Source organism: Ochotona princeps, chromosome 6, assembly GCF_030435755.1.
Source record: "Ochotona princeps isolate mOchPri1 chromosome 6, mOchPri1.hap1, whole genome shotgun sequence".
Lineage (NCBI taxonomy): Eukaryota > Metazoa > Chordata > Mammalia > Lagomorpha > Ochotonidae > Ochotona > Ochotona princeps.
Genome location: NC_080837.1, coordinates 39,926,144 through 39,946,977, shown reverse-complemented (window position 1 = coordinate 39,946,977; position 20,834 = coordinate 39,926,144). Strand labels below are relative to the sequence as shown.

The 20,834-nt window shown below is 37.3% G+C and overlaps 1 protein-coding gene across 2 annotated transcripts; it reads left to right on the top strand.

Annotated features, from left to right (window-relative positions):
• The first annotated feature begins 5,070 nt into the window (after nt 1-5,070).
• TMCO5A (transmembrane and coiled-coil domains 5A) lies at nt 5,071-20,748 on the top strand. Of its 2 annotated transcripts, none has more exons than XM_058665352.1 (12): nt 5,071-5,163; nt 5,670-5,713; nt 7,029-7,178; nt 7,600-7,723; nt 8,104-8,154; nt 8,881-8,952; nt 11,919-11,975; nt 12,429-12,488; nt 12,911-12,975; nt 14,713-14,770; nt 15,067-15,107; nt 20,381-20,748. In XM_058665352.1, the coding sequence occupies exons 2-12, from the start codon at nt 5,676-5,678 to the stop codon at nt 20,577-20,579; spliced, it is 915 nt and encodes a 304-aa protein (XP_058521335.1). In that variant the 5' UTR covers nt 5,071-5,163; nt 5,670-5,675; the 3' UTR covers nt 20,580-20,748. The 2 variants fall into 2 exon arrangements, with proteins under 2 accessions (XP_058521335.1, XP_058521334.1); XM_058665351.1 differs by having other exon boundaries at nt 7,549-7,723.
• The last annotated feature ends 86 nt before the right edge of the window (nt 20,749-20,834 follow it).

The following is a 20,834-nucleotide window of genomic DNA, read 5'->3' as shown; positions in this document are numbered from 1 at the left end:
TTTAAAAGTTAAAATGGGAAAGCACTCGGCTTGACTAAGAAAAAGTAGACTGCCCAAATCAATAAAATCGACAACAAAAGAGGAGACATTATGACAAATACCACCAAGATACAAAGGATAATAAGAAATTATTAGGAACAAGTATATGCTAACAAACTGAATAACCTAGTAGAAATGGATAAATTGAGCCATCCAACCACGACTATGTAACAGTCAAGGATTTTTGATCAAGGTGCCAAGAACACACAATGGAGAAAGAACCATTAATTCAATAAAAGTAACAGAAAAATAAGATATACATGTGCAGAAAACTAAATTGGGGAGTCAAAAAGATAGCCTATTAGGCTAATCCTCCTCCTGCAGTACTAGCATCCCATTTGGGCTCTGTTTCAATCCTGGCTGCTCCATTTCTGATTCAGCTCCTTACTATCATCCTGGGAAAGTAGTGGAGCATGGCCCGAGGGAGATCTGGAAGAAGCTCATGGCTCCCAGCTTCCAACCACACCAGTCTGGTCGCTGTGGCCATTGGGAGAATGAGCCAGCAGATAGAAGATTTCTCTTCTCTGTCTCTCTCTCTCTCACTTTCTCTGTAATTCCAACTTTCAAGTAAAATAAATATTTTTTAAAAAATGAAACTGGGTCCTTATTTCATACTAAATATATAAAAATAAAGTTGTTAAACACTTGAATATGAGCAGTTCTCAAAAAGTTCATGGAAGCTGCATTTTACAAAGAAATACTACGTATGGGGGATGGAGTAGAAGTAAACTTACACTTTAATTCTACCTTCTTCAAACTACCTAAGGTTTTCTTGTAGAAAACCTGAAATTATAAAACTACTAGGGGAAAAGTTTCATGATATTGTTTTGCGTTAATATTTTTTTAGTATGATCCTAAAAGCACAAACAACAAAAGCAAAATCAGATTAATGGGATGGCATCAAACTAAAAATCTGCACAGCAAAGGAAACAACTAACCAAGTCAAGAGAAAACCGCAGGAACTCAAATAAATGTTGGAGAGAATGTGGGGATAAAGTAAATGAATCTATTTGTCAGGAAAGGGAGGGATAAAAATTAGCACAGCAAATGTGGAAAATGGTTTGGGGTTCCCCCAAAATTTAAAAATATGACTATCATATGATTCAGTAATCTTTTTTCTGGGCCTGGATATAAAGAAACTGAAATCAATGTGTTGAAGGGGTATCTGCATTTCCATGTTCACTGCTAATTATTTATTGTCATTATTCACAATAGCCAAGACATGAAGACATGAAAATTATGTAAGTACCCATCAATGTGTAAATGGATCAAATAAGTGCTACATATTCATAACACAATACTATTCAACAACATGGAGGAGTCTTGAGTACATTATGCTAAGTGGAATAACCCAGTCACAGAAAGACAAACCTCCTGAGTTCCTGATAAACTCCAGATCACCACCTGCTGACCACTGCCACTGGGGTATCTGGTCACTGCAACACCATACTGTTGTCTCTGCTGCTTTCCCATATCCGTTAGTCTCCAGGTGCCCCTCTGCAGTTGGCTTGTCCTTACCTATTTCCGAATGTGCCCTCTTTGCTTCACCCTGGCTAATGATTCTCTTTTTAAACATGTCCTTACCCTCTTCAGCCATCTTGATTCTCTTATTTGCAATTAATGGCATGATAAATTTGAAAATTCATTAACATTGTGCCAATTCAAGCTATATAATGTACTGGATATTAAATTTTGTTAAACTGAGTTTGGACTTATATATATGATTCAATAAAAAAATAAGTAACATAGACTTGGGACAAATGACAATAGTAACTAATGACCACATTGTCTGTTTTTATCTCTGCTGTTATTTCTCCCCATGGCTCTGTTTCATGTCACATAGTTCATGTTTCTGCTTTTGAAAAAGCTGGGGGAATAGTACTCTGCAGGGAAATTCAGACATTTTATAATAAGCCTAGAGTTTGTACAAAAATGGTCACTAAAAATTAAAAAGAGAGCAAAGTGTATAAGGAAATCAAGCAGAGAGTTAGACAGAAATTGGTGAGCTGGAATTTTTGGAAGCCCTGTTTTATAGCTTTATCCTTTCACCTGTCAATCTAATACACTTACCTTCCCAGGATATACCTGTGTCTCATCTGGCACCAGGAAACAGAAGAAACCACAATGGCCAAATGCAAGTTACACTCCATGTGAAGACTTTACATGCTAAAACTTCACTCAGTTTGCTTGTTCAGCTAAAGCATGAAGCACTACCTCAAAACTGATCATGGGCAGGGGAAGATCTTTTGCCCCTGACAATGTTTAGGGATCCTTCTCATGCTTTCTCTCTCACTATCCTGTCTTAGCCAACTCTCCAGCCTACTTATGCCGAATATCTCTCCATCCAGGATGGCGCACATTCACAGGTGAATGCATGTTCATTCTCCCGCCTTTAAGTAGATCCTGCTCTTGTGAAATCTATGAATGCCTCTGCCTTGTGTTCTTATTTATGTTGGGGCAAGAACCTGGGGTAAAAATTAAGATACCTAAGCCCATAATAAAAGATGTAAGGAAAATGGCATATTTGAGTCTGTATTCAAAAAACAATGATTGAAAATCAAGTTCCAAACTTCTGCCTGTCTGTGAGCCTTAAAATTAGCCTCAATTATAAATATACCTAAGAGGAATTTGCCAACATTTGAAACAAGAACAAAGCAAGGTTCGAAGCAGCAGCTTTCCACCCCACTATAGCATCTACAAGGGCCAGAGCCTGGGCAATTTCCATTTTAGCTCAAGTACTTGATGGTCCCCTTACAGAGGCAAATAAAGGGCAAAAGCCCAGCAAACAGAGCCTGAATCGAATGCCCAGTTGGCAAACTGAGCAGGTGTTTGCCCAACAGCCTCTTCACACAAAGGCCACTGCATTCTGGTCCACTGTGGAGCAAAAGGTGAAATGTCTCTCAGCAAGTCTTGTGTGCAGAGCAGCACATGGCATAGAAAAGTTAACAAGGCAAAAACAGCTGCTCTAAAGCTGCACTGGGTGTTAATCAAACCATCTCATGAATAGCAGGGAGGCTTATATCAAAGACCTTAATTTGCCCCCAAGGTCCTGTTTTTACCTTGATTTAACAATTCCTGCTGATAGCAATCTGTTGTCCTTATCCCACACAAGGCCTGGAGCTTGGGGTTCTGCTGTTCATACCAGTATGCCTTTGGTAGCCCCTCAAGGAGAAAAGTTCCTCAGGAAGGAGGCAGAGCTTTATTTTTGTCCCAGTTTAAGTCCCTATCCAATCCATTAATAGCTAGAATAACCTTGGTCCAGGGCATTTCCTGGATAAGCTATAACCAGCTGGGGTTAATGAACTCTCCCTACCATTAATCCCTGAGAGAGGCCATTGGCCTGAATTGTTACTTAATTACTCTTCTGTGTACAGCTTCATAAAGCAATGAAATGCCTTCTTTCAGGAAGAAGGGAGATGGTAATGGGGGTCATCAGATGCCATTAATTTTACAAATAGTTTGCTAGAAACTACAGTATGTTCAGAAGTCACTCTGGCTCACAGATTTACTCAATGTGGCCCCTTACTAAGTAGAGATCTGAAACTTTACAGTTTCTCATGACTCTCACACAATAAAGTTAAAGAATCTATACAACTGCACACACACACACACACGGAAGTACAAAAGTAGATTATTTATAGTCTGTAACTGATTTAATCTTTCCCTCTAGCAACTATTCATAAAAACGGCAGAGAAGAGTCACTTTGAGATATCACAGACTTTGCCAATTTGAAAATCTTTAGTCATTCTCAGATTTTTTGAAAGATTCTTTCTCTTCAGGATGCTCCTGTTTCCCTAGATGGTGACAGGTGCATGGAAAACTGCTTCTGTAAAGTATAGCAGGGAAAAGTTCAGGCCTTCATGCTTTCACTTGGTATTTCTGGATCTGTTGCATTCTGTGTCAACTTCAACATAACCCAAGGTCTTCTCTTGCCCAACAAGCCTCTTAACATACTGCAATCCCAGTGCCAAGTCTAAGCATGCTAGCTGTTCCCTCTGCCACCGTATTAATATTACAATCACACACACTGCCCTCCCATTCTCCCCTCCTCCAAAACATGCATACTAAATTTCTTCTTCCACCATATCTATCTTTCATCATACCAAATTGTGTTATTGTGTCCTTGCTCCCTGCCCCTACACACACACACACACACACACACACACACCACATATATACACCAACACACCCCTGCGAATGTAAACTCAATAAAGCAAACCCTGCATATTTTCTTTACTCTTTCCCCCTAAGACTTACAACAATGCCTGGTAGTCATGGATACCCTTTTAATGTTTTAATATTTGTTGAATGACTGAGTAATTAATTGGCTGCAGAAAGAGATCTAACTCCTGGCAACATGTCCCAAGTGTTCCCATATCAGTTACACTTGGGCAGCAAGGAACCCATACCTGCCAGACAAATTAAAAGAGAGGCTACCTCTTAGTGTTTCCCATAAATGAAATTCACTAAACCTACCCAAGGGTGGCCAGCAATCTGGCTCAGTTGGTTAAACTACCATCTGAAATGCCAGCACCCTATATGAGTACTGGTTCAAGTCCCAGCTGCCCCACTTCCAATCCAGCTCCATGATAATGCACTTGGGAAAGTAGCAGAAAATGGCCTCAAGTACTTGGGCTCCTGTACCCATGTTGGAGACATGGATGAAGTTCCTGGTCCCTGGCTCAGGCCCAGCCCATTAATGGCCGTTGAAGCCATTTGAGGAGTGAACTAGCAAATGGAAGATTTCTCTCATGTGCTCTTTGTGTGTACGCATATATGTGTGTGTTTGTTCTTCTTTGTCTCTCTCTTTAACTCCGCATTTCAAATACATAAAATCTTAAAAAATAATAATAATAAAAAATAAAACCCTACTGCTTAGGGTAGACTCAACTATGACGTGCATGAGGCCATCAGTTCTGAACTCTGTACACACGATGAGAAACTCCAGCCCCTCAACCACCCTACTGTGACATGCTGCCCCACCCAATCCTATGTCAATAGAAGAATCATGACCTCTCACACATGAAAGGTTCCGAGATTCCATTGGATGATTCCAGTAAAAAAAGACTCTTCAGAAGCTGACTGACTAGGGCAGAAGCAGGAAGACACTACACATCAGAAGGAGGTGAAGTTTGTAGAAAGAATAGAAAAATAGAGAATAAGGACAGAGACAAAGAACTTCATTCTGCTTGGTGTTAATATCCCTTTAATACCATCTACTTTCATTTCTAAAAATTCATCTAGATTACAAGGGGATTATTCTTCATGGCTGTTATCTACCTATATCCATGTCTACAGAACCCAGAGCAAAAAAGGGTTTAAAAACAGTTGATAACCTCTTTTTCTTCCCACTCCCTTATATTAATTTTCAAAGATTTTTGAGTTGGTAAATCCTCTCTGAATGCATCAGCTAGAAGCGCACACTGAATTGTTCAATATTATCCTTGTATTGTTAGTGAAGCACAATCAGACAGAATTAAGAAAAAAAACTGGGTTTCATTATAACCAAAATATGGGCTGAAGGGAACAAACAATTTAATTTCTGTTTTTAGGGTTTATTGGTTACTTTGTGCTTCATGAATGCATCTATTTCCCTAATTCATTAGATATTTCTCTGTGGTATTTTAGGGACTTCATGATGGAAGAATGCAAGGAAGATCAGCTGGATTTTGAGTAAGTAATCATAATTATAGAAAGCTGTTTCCATGGACCAAGGTGTGAGTTAGGTCTACTTAGGTCGCTTATCCTCCAGTCTTCCTCTCCCTTTCTATTACATCTATCACCCCTCCTACCTGCTTCCACAAGCATTTATTTTTTTTAATATCATCCTTCATTTTTACCCCTTCCTCCCCCCAAAATCTTTTGTTCTAACCACTTTATTTTCAGTTAATTAATTCAAAGACAAATCAATGAATTTATTTATATGCAAGAAAAAAGAAGCTTCTTGAGAGCCAGCCATATGCCAGGCATGCTTTCTAGTCTACACTAGCTTTATCATAATTTCATTCAAATTTAATTCAGAAAAATATGTTTGCTTCTGTGGATGCTCACCCTGGAGGATAACTGCATGACAGTGGAATAACTGTCATGATGAGGCCTCAAACTTTGAAGCAGACCAGCAGAGAAGCACTGGAGCAGAAAATGCTGGAACCCTATCATAGTACCTTTCATGCCTCTGCATGAAGCCAAGCCCAATCAGAAAAGAAAAGTCCATTCCCTAGATAAACTTATTCAATAAACGTATATTATATAAGTTTTGTGAACAACTTATGGAAAAAAGTGTTAAGAAAACAATTCTTGGGCCCAGCACGATAGCCTAATGGCTAAAGTCCTCACCTTGAGTGCGCTGGGATCCCATCCAGACACGGGTTCATGTCCCAATGCCTCTACTTCCCTTTAAGTTCCCTGTTGTGTCCTGGGAAACCAGTCAAGGACAGCACAAAGCCTTGGGACCCTGCACCCCCGTGGGTTTCCTGGAGAAGGCTCCTCCTGGCTCCTGGCTCCTGGCTCCTGGCTCCTGGTTTCAGATCAGCTCAGCTCAGCTCAGGCCTTTGTGGCCACTTGGGGAGTGAGCCAGTGGATGGAAGACCTTTCTCTCTTTCTCTCTTTCTCTCTTTCTCTCTGTAAACCTAACTTTCCAATAAAAATAAATAATATAAATGTTTAAAAAGAAACAATTCTTTTCAATGCAAGGAAATATTTAAGAAAAGCAAAGCTTTTCATAAAACCAGAGTGAAGAATCACTATTATATTGAGCCCTTTGGAGGGGACAGCATGGGAAAAATTTGCCTTGCCAAGTTGAGATCTAACGATACAAATTATTTAACATGGTTAACAAGTAATATCTCTCGAGAGTGAAAAAAGAAAGGTAAGCTCCGAGGAAAACCATAGCTAATGAACAATGTTTATTCTAGATATTCCCTTAGACACAATGGTTACTGTGCTCAAGATAACTGACCCTTGTTCATTTTGGGGGCTGGATCTGTAGGTCAGAGAAAATGGAAATCTTAAGATTGGCCCAGTCAAAAAAGAATATTATCAGTCTGAACATGGACCTTGAAAAGGATATGCAGAGAATAGATGAAGCAAATCAGGAACTTCTCCTCAAAATCCATGAGAAAGAAAGTGAGATCGAGAGGTGAGTATGCTGGTTTCATGACAGAAGCTCCAAATCCAAAGGCAGGAATGACAGAAAGAGACTAAAACTCACTTAGTTTTCTTTTAGAAATTTATTTCTTGTGTATCAGGAAATTTCTTAATTTTTTGTCATTTCTCTGTGGCTCCAAAGCTGAAACATAGCAAATTTCAAGCAGGTCCCTAGAAAACTGGATAATACTCAACTGAGTAGACAAAATACTGGGTTTCTTGTCTTGAGAATCAGGTATATTTTAATTTTTGGTACCTCTGACATGTTTCTTATTCTGTGGATCCAGGAAAGGGCTTCCAAGCTGGATCTTAGGAGTACTGCCATTGAACTACCCTTACAACTGATATCTGTGTTTTATCAGTTCTGAAAGTGCCCATGATGGGTCCTCATGGAGCGTGCTTGTGTCATCCAGGCTGGAAAATGAGAACATGCAAAGTGGAGACTCAGCAGAAGATGAGGAGTGGGAAAAGGAGAACTGTACCACCATGGAAAGGGAAAGAGCCTTGCAGGAATTGGAAGAAGAAACATCCAGACTTGTAAGTAAGGAGCTGGAGAGAGCTATTTAATAGATTATACTCCCCATCCTGAACCTCAGCAACTATTAGATAAGTTAATCTTGTCCTTTTTACATGAAAGAGTAGTCAGCTCAAAAGTAGTAACAGAATGTGTCCAAGCATGCAAGAGAAGGAACGGAGCACAAGCTTTCTTTGATAACATTTAACACTGAGAAGTTACGCAAGCAGGTACCTATATCCTTTGTATGTGTGCATATACTGAAATCAAACTACAGGTAGATACATACGACATTATGTAAGTAAGGTAGAGTTCTTGTAGGAAAATCTTACTGAGATGATATGAGCAATTGACTAAAAGCAGATGACAGCATTCAGACATATTCTGTTCTTTTTGACCACAGGAAAGGAAAAATGAGACTCTGGTCCACAGCATAACAGAACTTCAAAGAAAGGTAGGTTGGGGCTTTTGTGTTCCTGCAATAGCCTCAATTATTGAAAAGACAAGGGTGGAAAACTGAGCACAGAGAAAGCCATATGTCAGAGAGGTCTATACTTGGAGTGGATACTACTTTCTGACCCATTCACCTGGGACTAAGCTCATAAAGGCCATGCCACGAATTTTCCCTGCAAATAGAATTTGAAGATACTAGACAAGGTGTTCATTGATCCCCTAACTTCCTCTTTCAGTAGTGAGCAAACGAATTTCAACAGATGCTCTGTTGAAGTGACAGATTGGGATCTTGGTGGTAGTAGGTTAATTTTTGCCTTGTCCAGGCAAAAATTTTTTCTACCTTGACCTCTCTTCAGAACACAGTGGACTTCCTATGATTAATCCACTGTCTGACCCACTCTACGATTCTACACTTGATCTTAGCCAAAAGGCAGAGCAACGATCCACTCTATGATTAATCCACTATCTGACCCACTCATGCAATCCCTAGTAACCCAGCACAGATTAGATTTTCAGAAAAATATGCCTACCTTGAATGAACTCTAACCTGGTGGCTAAGACTAGGAAGAAGATGGAGGTAGAACAAGGAAGCTTCCACCCAGGGCACCAACTATCTGCCAAGCTCCTGGCAGCTGCTATCCACACCACATTTACTGATTCCCTACATACCAGAGAATTGTTCCTCCTTTAATTTTCTTATTCAATGTATTTTTATTTGAAACTATAGCTTACAAGGAAATCTCAAAAAATAACCAGGAGTGAACAAGACAATCTACATGGAACCCCTGAAGAGTCGAAGGTAGAGTCAAAAGCAATCTTGAATGGGCTGTAGTCTATGTTACCAGAAACAAACTGTCATGTTGGGAACAACTGTCAATATTGAGATAAACTTCTTTGTAGTTTTCATCTAGGTCATGCTTACACCTCAGCAACTGAGAGCTGAACACTCCTCTGCTCTTAATAAATAAGGAATTTTATTATGAACTAAATTTTTTCTTCTCTCTTACTAAGAACAGGGCAAAACTGTGTATCATGTTTCTGGTGATCAGAATCCCTACTTTAAATTCTGGCTTCAAGATACAATTTGGTGTGTAAAGTGGAGCAATATCACCATTCCCTCCAAGCCACGGTTTGAAGTCTATGGAGGCAATGTATATTAAATATTCTTTTCTCTTTTGAATGACTAAAACCTTACTATAAAGTTTATTCCAAAGTCTGGCTGAGGTGTATGCATGAACAAATAGAGAGATAATTGCAATCTTTATATCTATTAGATAATTCAGAGCTGTCATTGAGTTCAGTGTAGAAAACAATTCCTTCAATTAGTAACTCAGAATTTAGTGACATCTACCTGCTAAGGTACTTAACATCTCTCTGTATTCCAGAACTAAGGATCTGGGTCTGTGCACATCCTCCATGTTACAAAATTAAAAAAAAAAGAAAGAATTTTAGTATTTGTTTTTATTTAGGGAGCAGAAAATTAGTTATCAACCCCTTCTCTAGAATTACATCTTTGTCTTTCCCTTACCTAACACAAACTGACCTTCTAAAGCCCCCACTTTTTTTTTTAATTTTGAATTTTATGGTACAGTTACATAGGGTCTGAGATTTTCCAGCCCCCCCCCACAAAGCTCCCACTTTTATTTATATATGATTCCTCTAAAGATTTGGGTATGCTGAAAATAGAAATAGTAAATGAAAGTATGGAGGAGCTATTCCCCTAACTTCTGCTGGTCCACAAACATAAGGGTCAAAGCTATGAAGCAAGCTTGTATGTCTATGTGTTCCTTCAGGAAACTTATCTGGAAACAAAGAAATCAGGATCCTGACATAGATCAGGAAGAAATGTGAGTTACATCTAGGCAAGATTAAGACCCTTTATTACACAGCCATGACTGCAGTGGCCCAGAATCAGCTCTATTTTCCCTTTCTTCTACTAAAAAAAAGTTTGTTTTTAAGGGAAACCCATCCATTAATGAGTGGTGATACTTAAAATTTGTTTACAGATTAACATCTAGATAAAGTCTGGCTTACCATCTATGTAAGGTGAATTCAAGTGATAGAGTCCCAGCATTTGTCCAAATCATGGAAATTATTTTGCTGACAGCAGTCAGCTCAGGCCCAAGGAATTACAATGCATTATTAAACCACTGAACTGCTCTGTTTTGCTCATATGTTTTATAAAATTCTCATGTGATATCTCTAATTCTGTGAAGTACATAGTATCATGCTTGCTCTGTTTCTTTTTGTTTATTGCCAATCTTATTCATAGCATAAAAGAGTGCCTGCTTCCACCACTTGTTATTTACATCATTGGCTTCAAACTATAGCACTTAGCACTTGGGGCTGGACCAGATCTGGGTGTAATTTATTGAACTAGGTAGTAACTGTCTAGAGTCCAGATGTGAAATAAAGGTATCTAAATGAAAGTGGAGACAATAGAACATAGAACGGCAAGAAGGCCGTTCATGTGTGCTCTATCTCCAGAACATACTCGAACGTATCAATTCCTCTCCATTGCTATCATTGTTACCTTTTTCAAGCCACCATAACCTCTCATCTGCACAACTTCAGTAGCATCTATCTGGTCTTGCTGTTGCTGTCTTTACTCTCAATCTACTACCCATACACAGAAATGACTTTTCTTTAAAATCACAAATCAGATTGTGTCTTGATACTTCAATCCCTCTCCAGGCTAAAATTATAATAAAAAGCCCAACACTTTCTAGATGCTGCAGGTCCCTGCATAATCTTATCCTTGTCTACCCTTCAGCCCTCATTACCTCTCTCCCAGTCTTCCCAGTGCTCCAGTAACACATTTTTTCCATACATAGCAAAGTTATGTTCACGTATGGTCATGACCTTGGCTAAAACTTCCCCCTTCCATTTAGCTAGTATTTATCTTTTAGGTTTTGGTTTAAGTATTATCTCATGAGAAGGTCTTTTACCAGCCACCTACCACCACCTCTCACATCAGCCTTGTACACCACCACTGCCATCACTCATTTTATTTCCCTCATGGAATAATCATGTTGAATTGTTAGTGACTTCCCACAATTAGAACATCAGCTCTGTGAGCACACAGGGGCTCACAGACATTTCCATATTGTATCCTCAATACCGTGCTTTCCCTGCTTGATTCCAGTAAAACAACAGATACAGAATAATCTTTTACCAACACTTTAAGGAAAGATGTAAGGAGGAATATGGAGAGGGGGAAAGGAATGAGCAAAACCCTTGGAATCTGTAACATGGAAAAGGATTATGTTTGTTTATTAAATACGTTACGATTTATCTACTTTTTAGAAATGTAGATTTTTACAGAGAGAAATGGAGAAACAGAGAGATGTCTTCTGTTCACTGGTTCACTCTCCAAGAGGCTTTAACAGTCAGAGCTGAGATGATCAACCAGTGCTTATTTGGGATGCCCACATGGAACATGAAGATTAGCTTGGTGTACTACTGTGCCAGCCCCAAGAGCGAGCATTTTCAAGACTTATGTTAGTTTTATGATAAATGGTTACATAAAAGAGAAAATACATGAATTTAAGTATAGGGGTGATGGTAGCACCAAATGAATGCTTGCAAGTATAGAAAAGTAGGTTTATAAAGCTGCTGCCAAAGGCACAAACTGATTTATCTCCTTCCTCAAGAACACATCTGTTAGTGAGGCCTATGCACTTCAATGGCCACCAGATAGTCTTTGAGATATCATTGCTTGTAGGTTCACCTTGCTGAATTACTGGTCTCATTCCTTTCTTATAGGTTAAGTTACAACAGTTGGAAGCTTCCTGTGCAGACCAAGAGAAAGACTTGGTCAAGGTAAGAACATAATCTCAATATTATTTCTCCCCAAGAAAGGTAAACTGGATCTTCAGCCAAACAATCTAACTTCAAATGATTGACTGATAATAAGGTTCAAGATTCAAGACGATTGTAGGGTTGGAAAGGGAATAAAAACAAAAGGAGAACATAATCCCCCTGTGTTACCTTCTCACTAACATTCTGTATAGCTTATTTTCTATAGTGCATATCTTCTGCATAGTATTGACTCCTCTCCCAGTTGCCCCCAAATAATTCTCATTTGAAGTACAACATATGGGTTATTGACCCCTAAAAGAGAAAGAGAGAGATAGAGTACAAAATGAATTCATATAGCACAAAACATATTTTGAGAAAACCACATCCATGGTCTGGGAAACACAGGAGAAAACAAATGTGCTGTCTTACAGCAATTTACTGACAGCATTTTCAGAACAAATTTTTGGTTTCTAGGTAATGGAGGACTTTACATTTGTGGCCCAGCTCTGTGAAGACCAAGCTATCTGCATAAAGGTACAGATTCTTTGTAAAGGGATAGAAACGGGTTTGTTAAGATACAGGAGGAAATGGAAACAAGATAGTAAAAAGAAAATTGGATAAATCAATCTGAAGTCCTCCAGATATCTCTGCAGAGACTTCAAGGCCATCAATACTCCCATCACAAAGACTGCTCTATCCCTGGAAATTATTGCTCTGACTTCCTAATCTTTGTGCTTTAAAATTAATAGTAAATACTTCTGCTATTGATAATCGCAATTTCTCCTGGAAATCTCTCCAATGGTGAGACATAGTGAGAGAGCAGGAGGGGTGGTGAGTGGGGTCTATTAACATATGGAGCACATTCATGGTGCTTTATAAGAAAAAGTAAGTGTTATGCATAGAAAAATCAGAAAGCTTCTAAATAGTAATTGTGCTTCCTTTATTTTGCTTTGAAGAAGTACCAAGAAACTTTGCGGAAAATACAAGAAGAACTAGAGACTCGGTTCCTTGAGAGAGAAGTGTGAGCTTTGGCAAACAAAGGAACATCCTGGTTTTAGTGGTAACTCCATCTCAGCCTGAGTCAGAGCAAACCTTTCTCAGACCGATTCCTTTCTAGAATTGAACAAGTCCAACATCACATTTTTTTTCTGTGTTACTAATCTGGTTGAATCTACTTGATTATCACAATCTTAAAATGACAAAGCCTTTCTCCCAGCCTTTCTAAAAGACTTCAGAAACACATCTATCTCCCTTTATAAACCATCAGATTATCACATCATTTTTAAAGGTTTATTTGCTTGAAAGAGTACCAGAGAGATGTAGAGACAGAAAGAGAGAGATTTTTCCATTCACTGATTCACTCCCTATATGGCTGCAAGGGGCAGCAATGTGCCAAGTCAAAGCCAAGAGCCAGTGCTTCCTCCAGATCTTCCACATGCATAGCAGAAGTACAAACGCTTAGGTCATCTTTTGCTACTTTTCCCAGACATGATCTGCGTACTGGATCAAAAGTGGAACAGCTAATATTGAAATCTGAGCCCATATGTCACAGGAAATGGATTTTTACCCTCTATACCACAATGCTGGCCCTCACTTTCATATCATTATTTGGGTTTATAAAAAGGGAAGAAACAGGTACTTTAAAAAGAACTAGTTGTCAAGAACTTGATCAGTAGAGAATTCTTTATACCTCATTGAAAAGTCCTAAAACTCATATCTTCCACAATTCTCTAAAATATACAAAACACTAATCACATGGATAAGCATGAAATCAACATATAGATACATGATACAGCTAACAAATTATGAAACTCTGAAAATAATGAAAAAGCTTCCCCCTAAAAAAAAGTCCCTGTTTTTGTCAAGACCGCAAATGGTCAGAAGTCAAAACCAAAAACCTTGTCACCATTATCTGATCCTCACTTTCGGGGTATATACATATAACTTTATGTAAGTTATATCTTAAGAAATCATTATTTAATATTTTAGGATTTTGAAATTAAGAATAACAAACTAAAGCCTCTAAGTGAGCCAACTATGAACTGTGGCCTGGATCCAGGGTATTGGTGCTTGCAGATAACATTACTTAAAGACACAAGTTTATCAAGAACCTAGTCAAGCCAGATAGTGGCTTATTAGATTATGGCTTGACTGTTAAACTAAAATTTTAGAACAGGCTTGCCCAATAGAATTTCTTGTATTATAAAATAGGCATCAATTAAATATATGTGACCACTAGGTACTAGAAAGATGGCTAGTGCAATTGAGGAATTTAATTTTTATTGATTTCTTTTAAAATATTTCTTGTATTTACTTACTTGAAAGACAGATTGGCAGAGAGAGGGGCATAGAGAGAGAAAGCATCAATCCACTAGTTCATTTCCCAATGGCCTCAACAGTCAGGGCTGGACTAGCCCAAAAAAGAAGAGCCAAGAATTCCATCAGGGGCTCCCATATTTGTGGTAGGAATCAAAATAATGGGGCTTTCCCAGCACATTAACAGTAAACTAGATCAGAAGTGGAGTAGCCAGGAATCAAACCAGTACTATAACATCAGATAACAGATTGAAAATGGTGGCTAAACCTAACACAGCACCAGCCCCTGAATTTTTATTTTAAATAATTTACATTTAAATAAATACATAGAGCCTGTGAATACAATATTGAACAGTGCAACTCCAGAATATAAAACTACTTTTAAGTATATTGTTTTTGAACATAAATTACTCATTCCTTATTTGTGTTCTTTTCCCTTTAGATCAAAAGTCTTGAGCATGAATTCTGCAAGGAAAGAATGTAGCAGCCAAAGCAATGAGGTAATTCCATTCTTTCTTCAGATCCCCTCAGTGAGATCAGCAAACAAGTTCTAGACCCAATCCTACTTCTTACTACAATTTACTTTGCTATTCAGCACATTAAAAAGGTAATAAAATAACAATAATAATAATACATAAAAACTTCTGTCATAAAAGTACTTCTGCTTATGCACATTAGAAGAATTATAAAAGGTTTTTTGAATATAACATACCTAGTAGCTTACTAAATAGTATTTGACAGGGATGATAGTTTCCAGGAATTGCTCATTTATCAATGTCTTTTTTTCCTCTCCCAGGGAAATTCTAATGGAAAGAGGGCAATACAGTTTGGTAAAAGGTGAGGAAAATATCTTGGGATAAACTTCCTGGAAAACTAAGCACTCTACTAAGCCATCCTGGCAGAGGATAAAAACCAGTCAAAGAAAACCTTTTTCAAACTCTGTCTCTCACTCTTCCTCTCTCTCCATCCCTCAGGTGTGTGCATGCACATAGAAGCAAGTTCAAGTCATGTCTAAGGACAATTCAGAATCTCGACTTTCCAGTATCAGAAGTCAATAGCCAGTAGTAACAAGAAACCAAAAGTTTATAATCTAAAAGAGATGTGACAAATTTCAAAAAGTTTCCTTTAACTACTTAAATTCTCTTAATGTGTATAGTTTCCCAGTAGCATCAGCAGATTAGAAATTGGGAGTGAACTGCTAGAATCAAAAATATCATTGCCTAACAGCATATAGAAGGTTTTAAAAACAGTCATTGTGAAAAAAGCACCTGACAGTATCCAGCTCACAAAAATTGTTCAAAAAATACTTATTAAACAGAAAGAGAACTCAAGTATCAAACACCCGAGTGGATATTAGTCCTGGGGGGATCATTGTGATAGCAAAGTATAATTAATATTCATGATACCCTGAATGTTCAGAAAAAGGTCATATTGTTAACACAACCTGTTTAAGAAGGCATAAAGAAATATATATATTCAAAGTGGTAGGAAATACGATTTAGGAATGATTCCATCAAAATGATTAGGATGAAATTATTGGTGCTTAAAGGTCAGCTCCAATTATCTTTAAAACTTTGTGTAAGGAAAATAGCCTCTTCACACTACATAAATGAAGTATTTCATATTTTGTTGTCACTAAACACAATGTTCTTGAAATAACTGGCAGTATTTTCTTCAGAACTCCTAGGCTACTCTCTTTGACCTCTTTTAACAGCAATGTCCAGCAAATAATGGGCTGTGAATGCCCAGCAAAAGGGTTCTCTGCCTTACTAACAGGTGGCATCCTGAAGGGAGGGAGCCTGACAAAAGATATCATCTAAATCTAACTCGTCTTTCAAACCCCAGATGCCTTTCCCCTTGTTCTGCTCCAATTATCCCATGGAGCCCTGGTTTTTTGGCAGTAACTCAAGAAATAAAAAGGCTAGGTCACTCCTGGGATTTTTCATGGGAATGAATATCATGTAATATTTAGTATATTGTATTGGTCACATAACATACACATTTTATCCAGTTTTAGAGAAACTAAGAGGAAATGGTTTGTAAGAGGTCACTGTCTATAATTCTTTTTTCTTTTTAACATTTTAAACTTTTTCTATTTAATTTTTAATTAAAATCAGATTCAATGTGAATTTTAGATACAATTCAAAGAACAAGATGATATTCCTTTCTGCCTTCCTTCCCACTCTCATTCCTTTTCCATTTCTTCTCTTTTTTGAAATAACATACTTTAAATTTATATTACACTAAAAAGCGTAGTACTTCACTGAATAAGGAGTTTAACAAGTCAAAAAGCAACAACGCCTATCTTCAGTGAGTATACAAAGTCTATAAACAATCATTGAGTAGGAAAAAGGACGATTTCACTCATATACAGAACATTTTAAATTAATTACACGTCATTAGACTATTAACATTCTTAATAATTGGTTTGACAAAGGCATAAAACAAAGTTTTACAAAACTAAATTTACAAACGTGGACATCTGTTTCCTTCTGCTTTTTTGTTTTTAAATTTTAGCTCCCACATATTAGAGAGCATGTAATATTTGTCTTTCTGTGTCTGGCTTGTTTCATTTAGCATCATGAGCTCCAGCTGAGTCCATTTTTTGGTACATGATAGAATTTAATTTCTTATTTAATAACTGAATGATATACCATTATGTATATATGCCAGATGATCTTTATCCATTCATCTCATGATGAACAACACCTTGATTGATTGAAAATCAAAGTGGTTTACAGTATGGTTTAGGTATTTCTTTAATTCATTGTACTCAAGTCTTTTGGGTAGAAACCCAGTAGTGGGATTGCTGGATCATATAGTAGGTATATTTCTAGCTTTTAAAGAATATCCATGCTGCTTTCCACAGTGGCTACACTAATTTGCATTCCCACCAACAGTGTATAAATTTTTTCTCCACATCCTCACAGCATTTGTTACTCTCTGTGTTTTGGATTTTAACCATTCTGACAGGAGTGAGGTTATTTCTTCTTGTGGTTTTGATTTGCATTTTCCTGATGGCTAGTGATCTTGAGCATTTTTCATATATTGGCCATTGTATTTCTTCTTTTAAGAACTGTCAATGTCCTTTGTCCATTTTTCAGTTGGTTTGGTAGTTTGTTGCTGCTATTGTTGTGAAGTGTTTTAAGTTGCTAATATATTTAGTATATAAATCCTTTGTCATATAAGTATTTTGCAAATATTTTTCCCATTTGGTTGGATGTCTCTTCACTTCATTATTGTTTTCTGTGCAAAAGCTTCTGAGTTTGTATAGTCCCATTTGATCAGCTTTGTTATTGTTGCCTTTGCTTTAGGGGTTTTACCAAGAAGTTACTCCCTACACCAATGTCTTCCAACAGTGTCATAGTCTCAGGTCTCAAAGTTAGGTTTTTAATTCACACTGAGTTGGTTTTTTTTCATATGGTGTGAGGTATATTGCTTTTGTTGTATCCCACAGGTTTTGACATGCTGTGTTTCTATTTTCAATTATGTGAAGTATTTGATTCTTTTTCATTTTCTCAATGACCCATTTATCATTCATTAGCATGTTGCTTACTTTTTAAGTATTTGAGTACTCCCTTGGTGTTCTTGCTTTGATTTCTAGTTATAGCTATTATGATCCAAGATAAATAGCATGAGTTCAATATTTTTAAATTTTCAGAGACTTGATTTGTGGCCTAATATGTGATCTATCCAAGAAAATGTTCCATGTGTTACTGAGAATAATGTGTATCTGAAGCCCTTGGGTGAAATGTCCTGTAGATGTTCGTTAGGTCCATTTGCTTGACAATGTGTTTCAATTCCAATTGTACTGATTTTTTTTTTCTGTCTGGATAAGCTGTCCATTGAAGAGAGTGGGGTGTTGAGAAATCATCCACTACTGTTGAGTTGAAGTCTATCTCTCCCCTTAACTCTAATAGTATTTGCTGTGCATATTTGATTGGAGATATATATATATATATACACACACACATATACACACACACACATATATATATATTTGCTAGGTATTCCTGCTGAATTGAGCTTTCTATCGAAGTATAATGTCCTTCTTTATCTCTTTTTACAGTTTTTGATTTGAAGTCTGTATTATCTCATATCAGGATAGTTATGCCTGCTTGCTTTTGCTTTCCATTGGCCTGGTATATCATTTTTGCAATCCTGCACTTTCACTATGTATGTATCTTTTTTCTAAAGTGAGATTTTTGTAGGCAGTATATAGTGGGGTCTAGTTTTTTTTAATCCATTCAGCCAGCCTAACTTTTGGTTGGTAAATTTGATACATTTACATTCAAAGTCAATATTGATATTGACTGGATAACAATTCTACCTGCTCTACTGGTGAGCTTGGAGGTAATATTTGTTTAATATTTACTTCTAATATTTACTTCTAATGTAGGCCATCCTTCAGAATTTCTTGTAAGGCTGGTTTGCTGGTGGTGAATTCTCAGTGTGTTTGCTTATCTGAAGAATATGTTACTTCTCCTTCACTTTTAACGGGTTGCTTAACTATATATAATATTCTTAGTGAAAAGCTTTTTCTTTTGAGGACTTGAACATATCATCCTACTCTCTTCTGGCCTGTAGGGTTTGCACTGAGAAGATGAATGTTAATCTGATTAGTTTTCTGATGCTTTTACTGTCTATCTTTAGAATTCTGTCTTTAATATTTGACGATAATATGTCTTGGAGAAAACCTTTATGATTGTGTCAGCTTTTACCTCCTTGTATCTGGATGATCATGTCTCTTTCAAGACCTGGGAAATTTTCTCTACTATTCTTTTTAGTTGGTTCTCTATGCCTTTTTCATTCTTTTCCTTCAGGAATGTCTATAACTTGGATATTTGGCTGTTTAATGGTATCCCATATTTTATGTAGACATTCTTTATTCTTTTTAATTCTTTTGTCTTTATTTTTGTATGATTGGGTTATTTCAAAATTCTTGTCCTAAAGGTCAAAAATTCCATCTTTCATGTGTATGATTCTGATGTTAAAGTTCTCAATCACATTCTTTTTTCACTTACTGAATATTTCATCTCCAAAACTATTTGGGTCTTCTTAATGAGTTTTATCTTCTTAGTAACATCCATGTCCTATATTGATTTCCTCATTTTTAATGTGTATGTAAACTCTCTTGCATTTTGTTGAATTTCCCTATAATTATTACTTTGACATGTTATATCATAACATATAGATTTCCTTCAGCTCAAGTTCTGTTTCTAGAAGATTATTACATTCTTTTGGACATGTCATGCTACTTCGCTTTTTCATTTCTCCTGCTTTCCTACACTGCCATTTGCCCATCTCTTGGACTTGTGATGTCGACATATTTGAAAATCACTAATGACATTCAACAGAAAACATGAATATCGTTCAGGCCTTGGGGTAAGGATGGTTTTCAAGCAGGATTCAGGATACACTGGTTCTAATTAAAGAAGACATTGGCAAACTGGACCTTTATAAATTAAGGATTATTGCTTTTCAGCATTTTAAAGCAACTGGAAATTACAAAGTTGGAAGAATATATAACTATACATAAAATGGGAAAGTATTGATAGCAAGAACTTACAAAGAACTCCTATAAATCATAAAAAAAGCAATAACTATCCAGAAGATAAATGGGCAAGATGATACAGATGAAGCCAATAAACCTGTGAACAAACATTCAGCATCATTATTCAGCAGGGAAATGTAAATCAGGGTGGCAATGAGATATTACTTTAGATTCAGTTGACCAGCAAAGTTCTTTAAAAAATCCTAGAAAATCAAGTGTTGGAGAAGACGTGGCTCCTCAGAAACAACCACCTTGTTAGTGGGGTACAAATTGATGAACCATTTTGGAAAACAATTTGCCACAACTAAATCAAAAATAAGGGAATGAGATTGTTTTAGATAGTGATAAATACTACAAAGAAAAGAGTGATGGGGAGAGAATAAATGAGTGGTCAGCTCATGGAATGAGACTGTCTACATAAAGGGTGATCAGAGAATCAGACAACAATTAATGGGTGACGTCTGAGTATCAAGAAAGAGCCAGATACGCATTCAGATATAACTGAATACTACAAGTTCCCTAACCTCTAGCTAACTTTCTTGACTTTCTCTTTCAGAATCTTCCGCTGCGTCTTTTTCACCACCCTATTTTTCATCAGACTGCTTGGCTATGTGTTTTTCCACTTAAGTTTTATAAACCCAGATCTCCTTGTCAACGTTCTGCCCAAGATACTGAACAGGGGTATCCTGTGGAAACTACGATGCATCCTCTTCCCATCCCTCACACTTGAGACAGAGGACATGTTGCCTCACTGAGCCCCAACAAATGTCCTTGAGCAGCAGAGGCGAGTGTAGATGAGAGACGATTCTTGTGGAGCCAAGGGGTTGTGTTCAGATTTCCCCTGAAGATTTGCTATCTGACCACTTTCCCTCTCCATGTCACCTTTCCAAGACTAACTTTGCCCAGTAAAGAGCTCTGTCAATAGGTTTCTGTGCTTATATGGATAAACTGAACAGTGTCTGATAGTGAAATAATCATTTCTGAACTTGTATAAATACTAAGAGAATTTA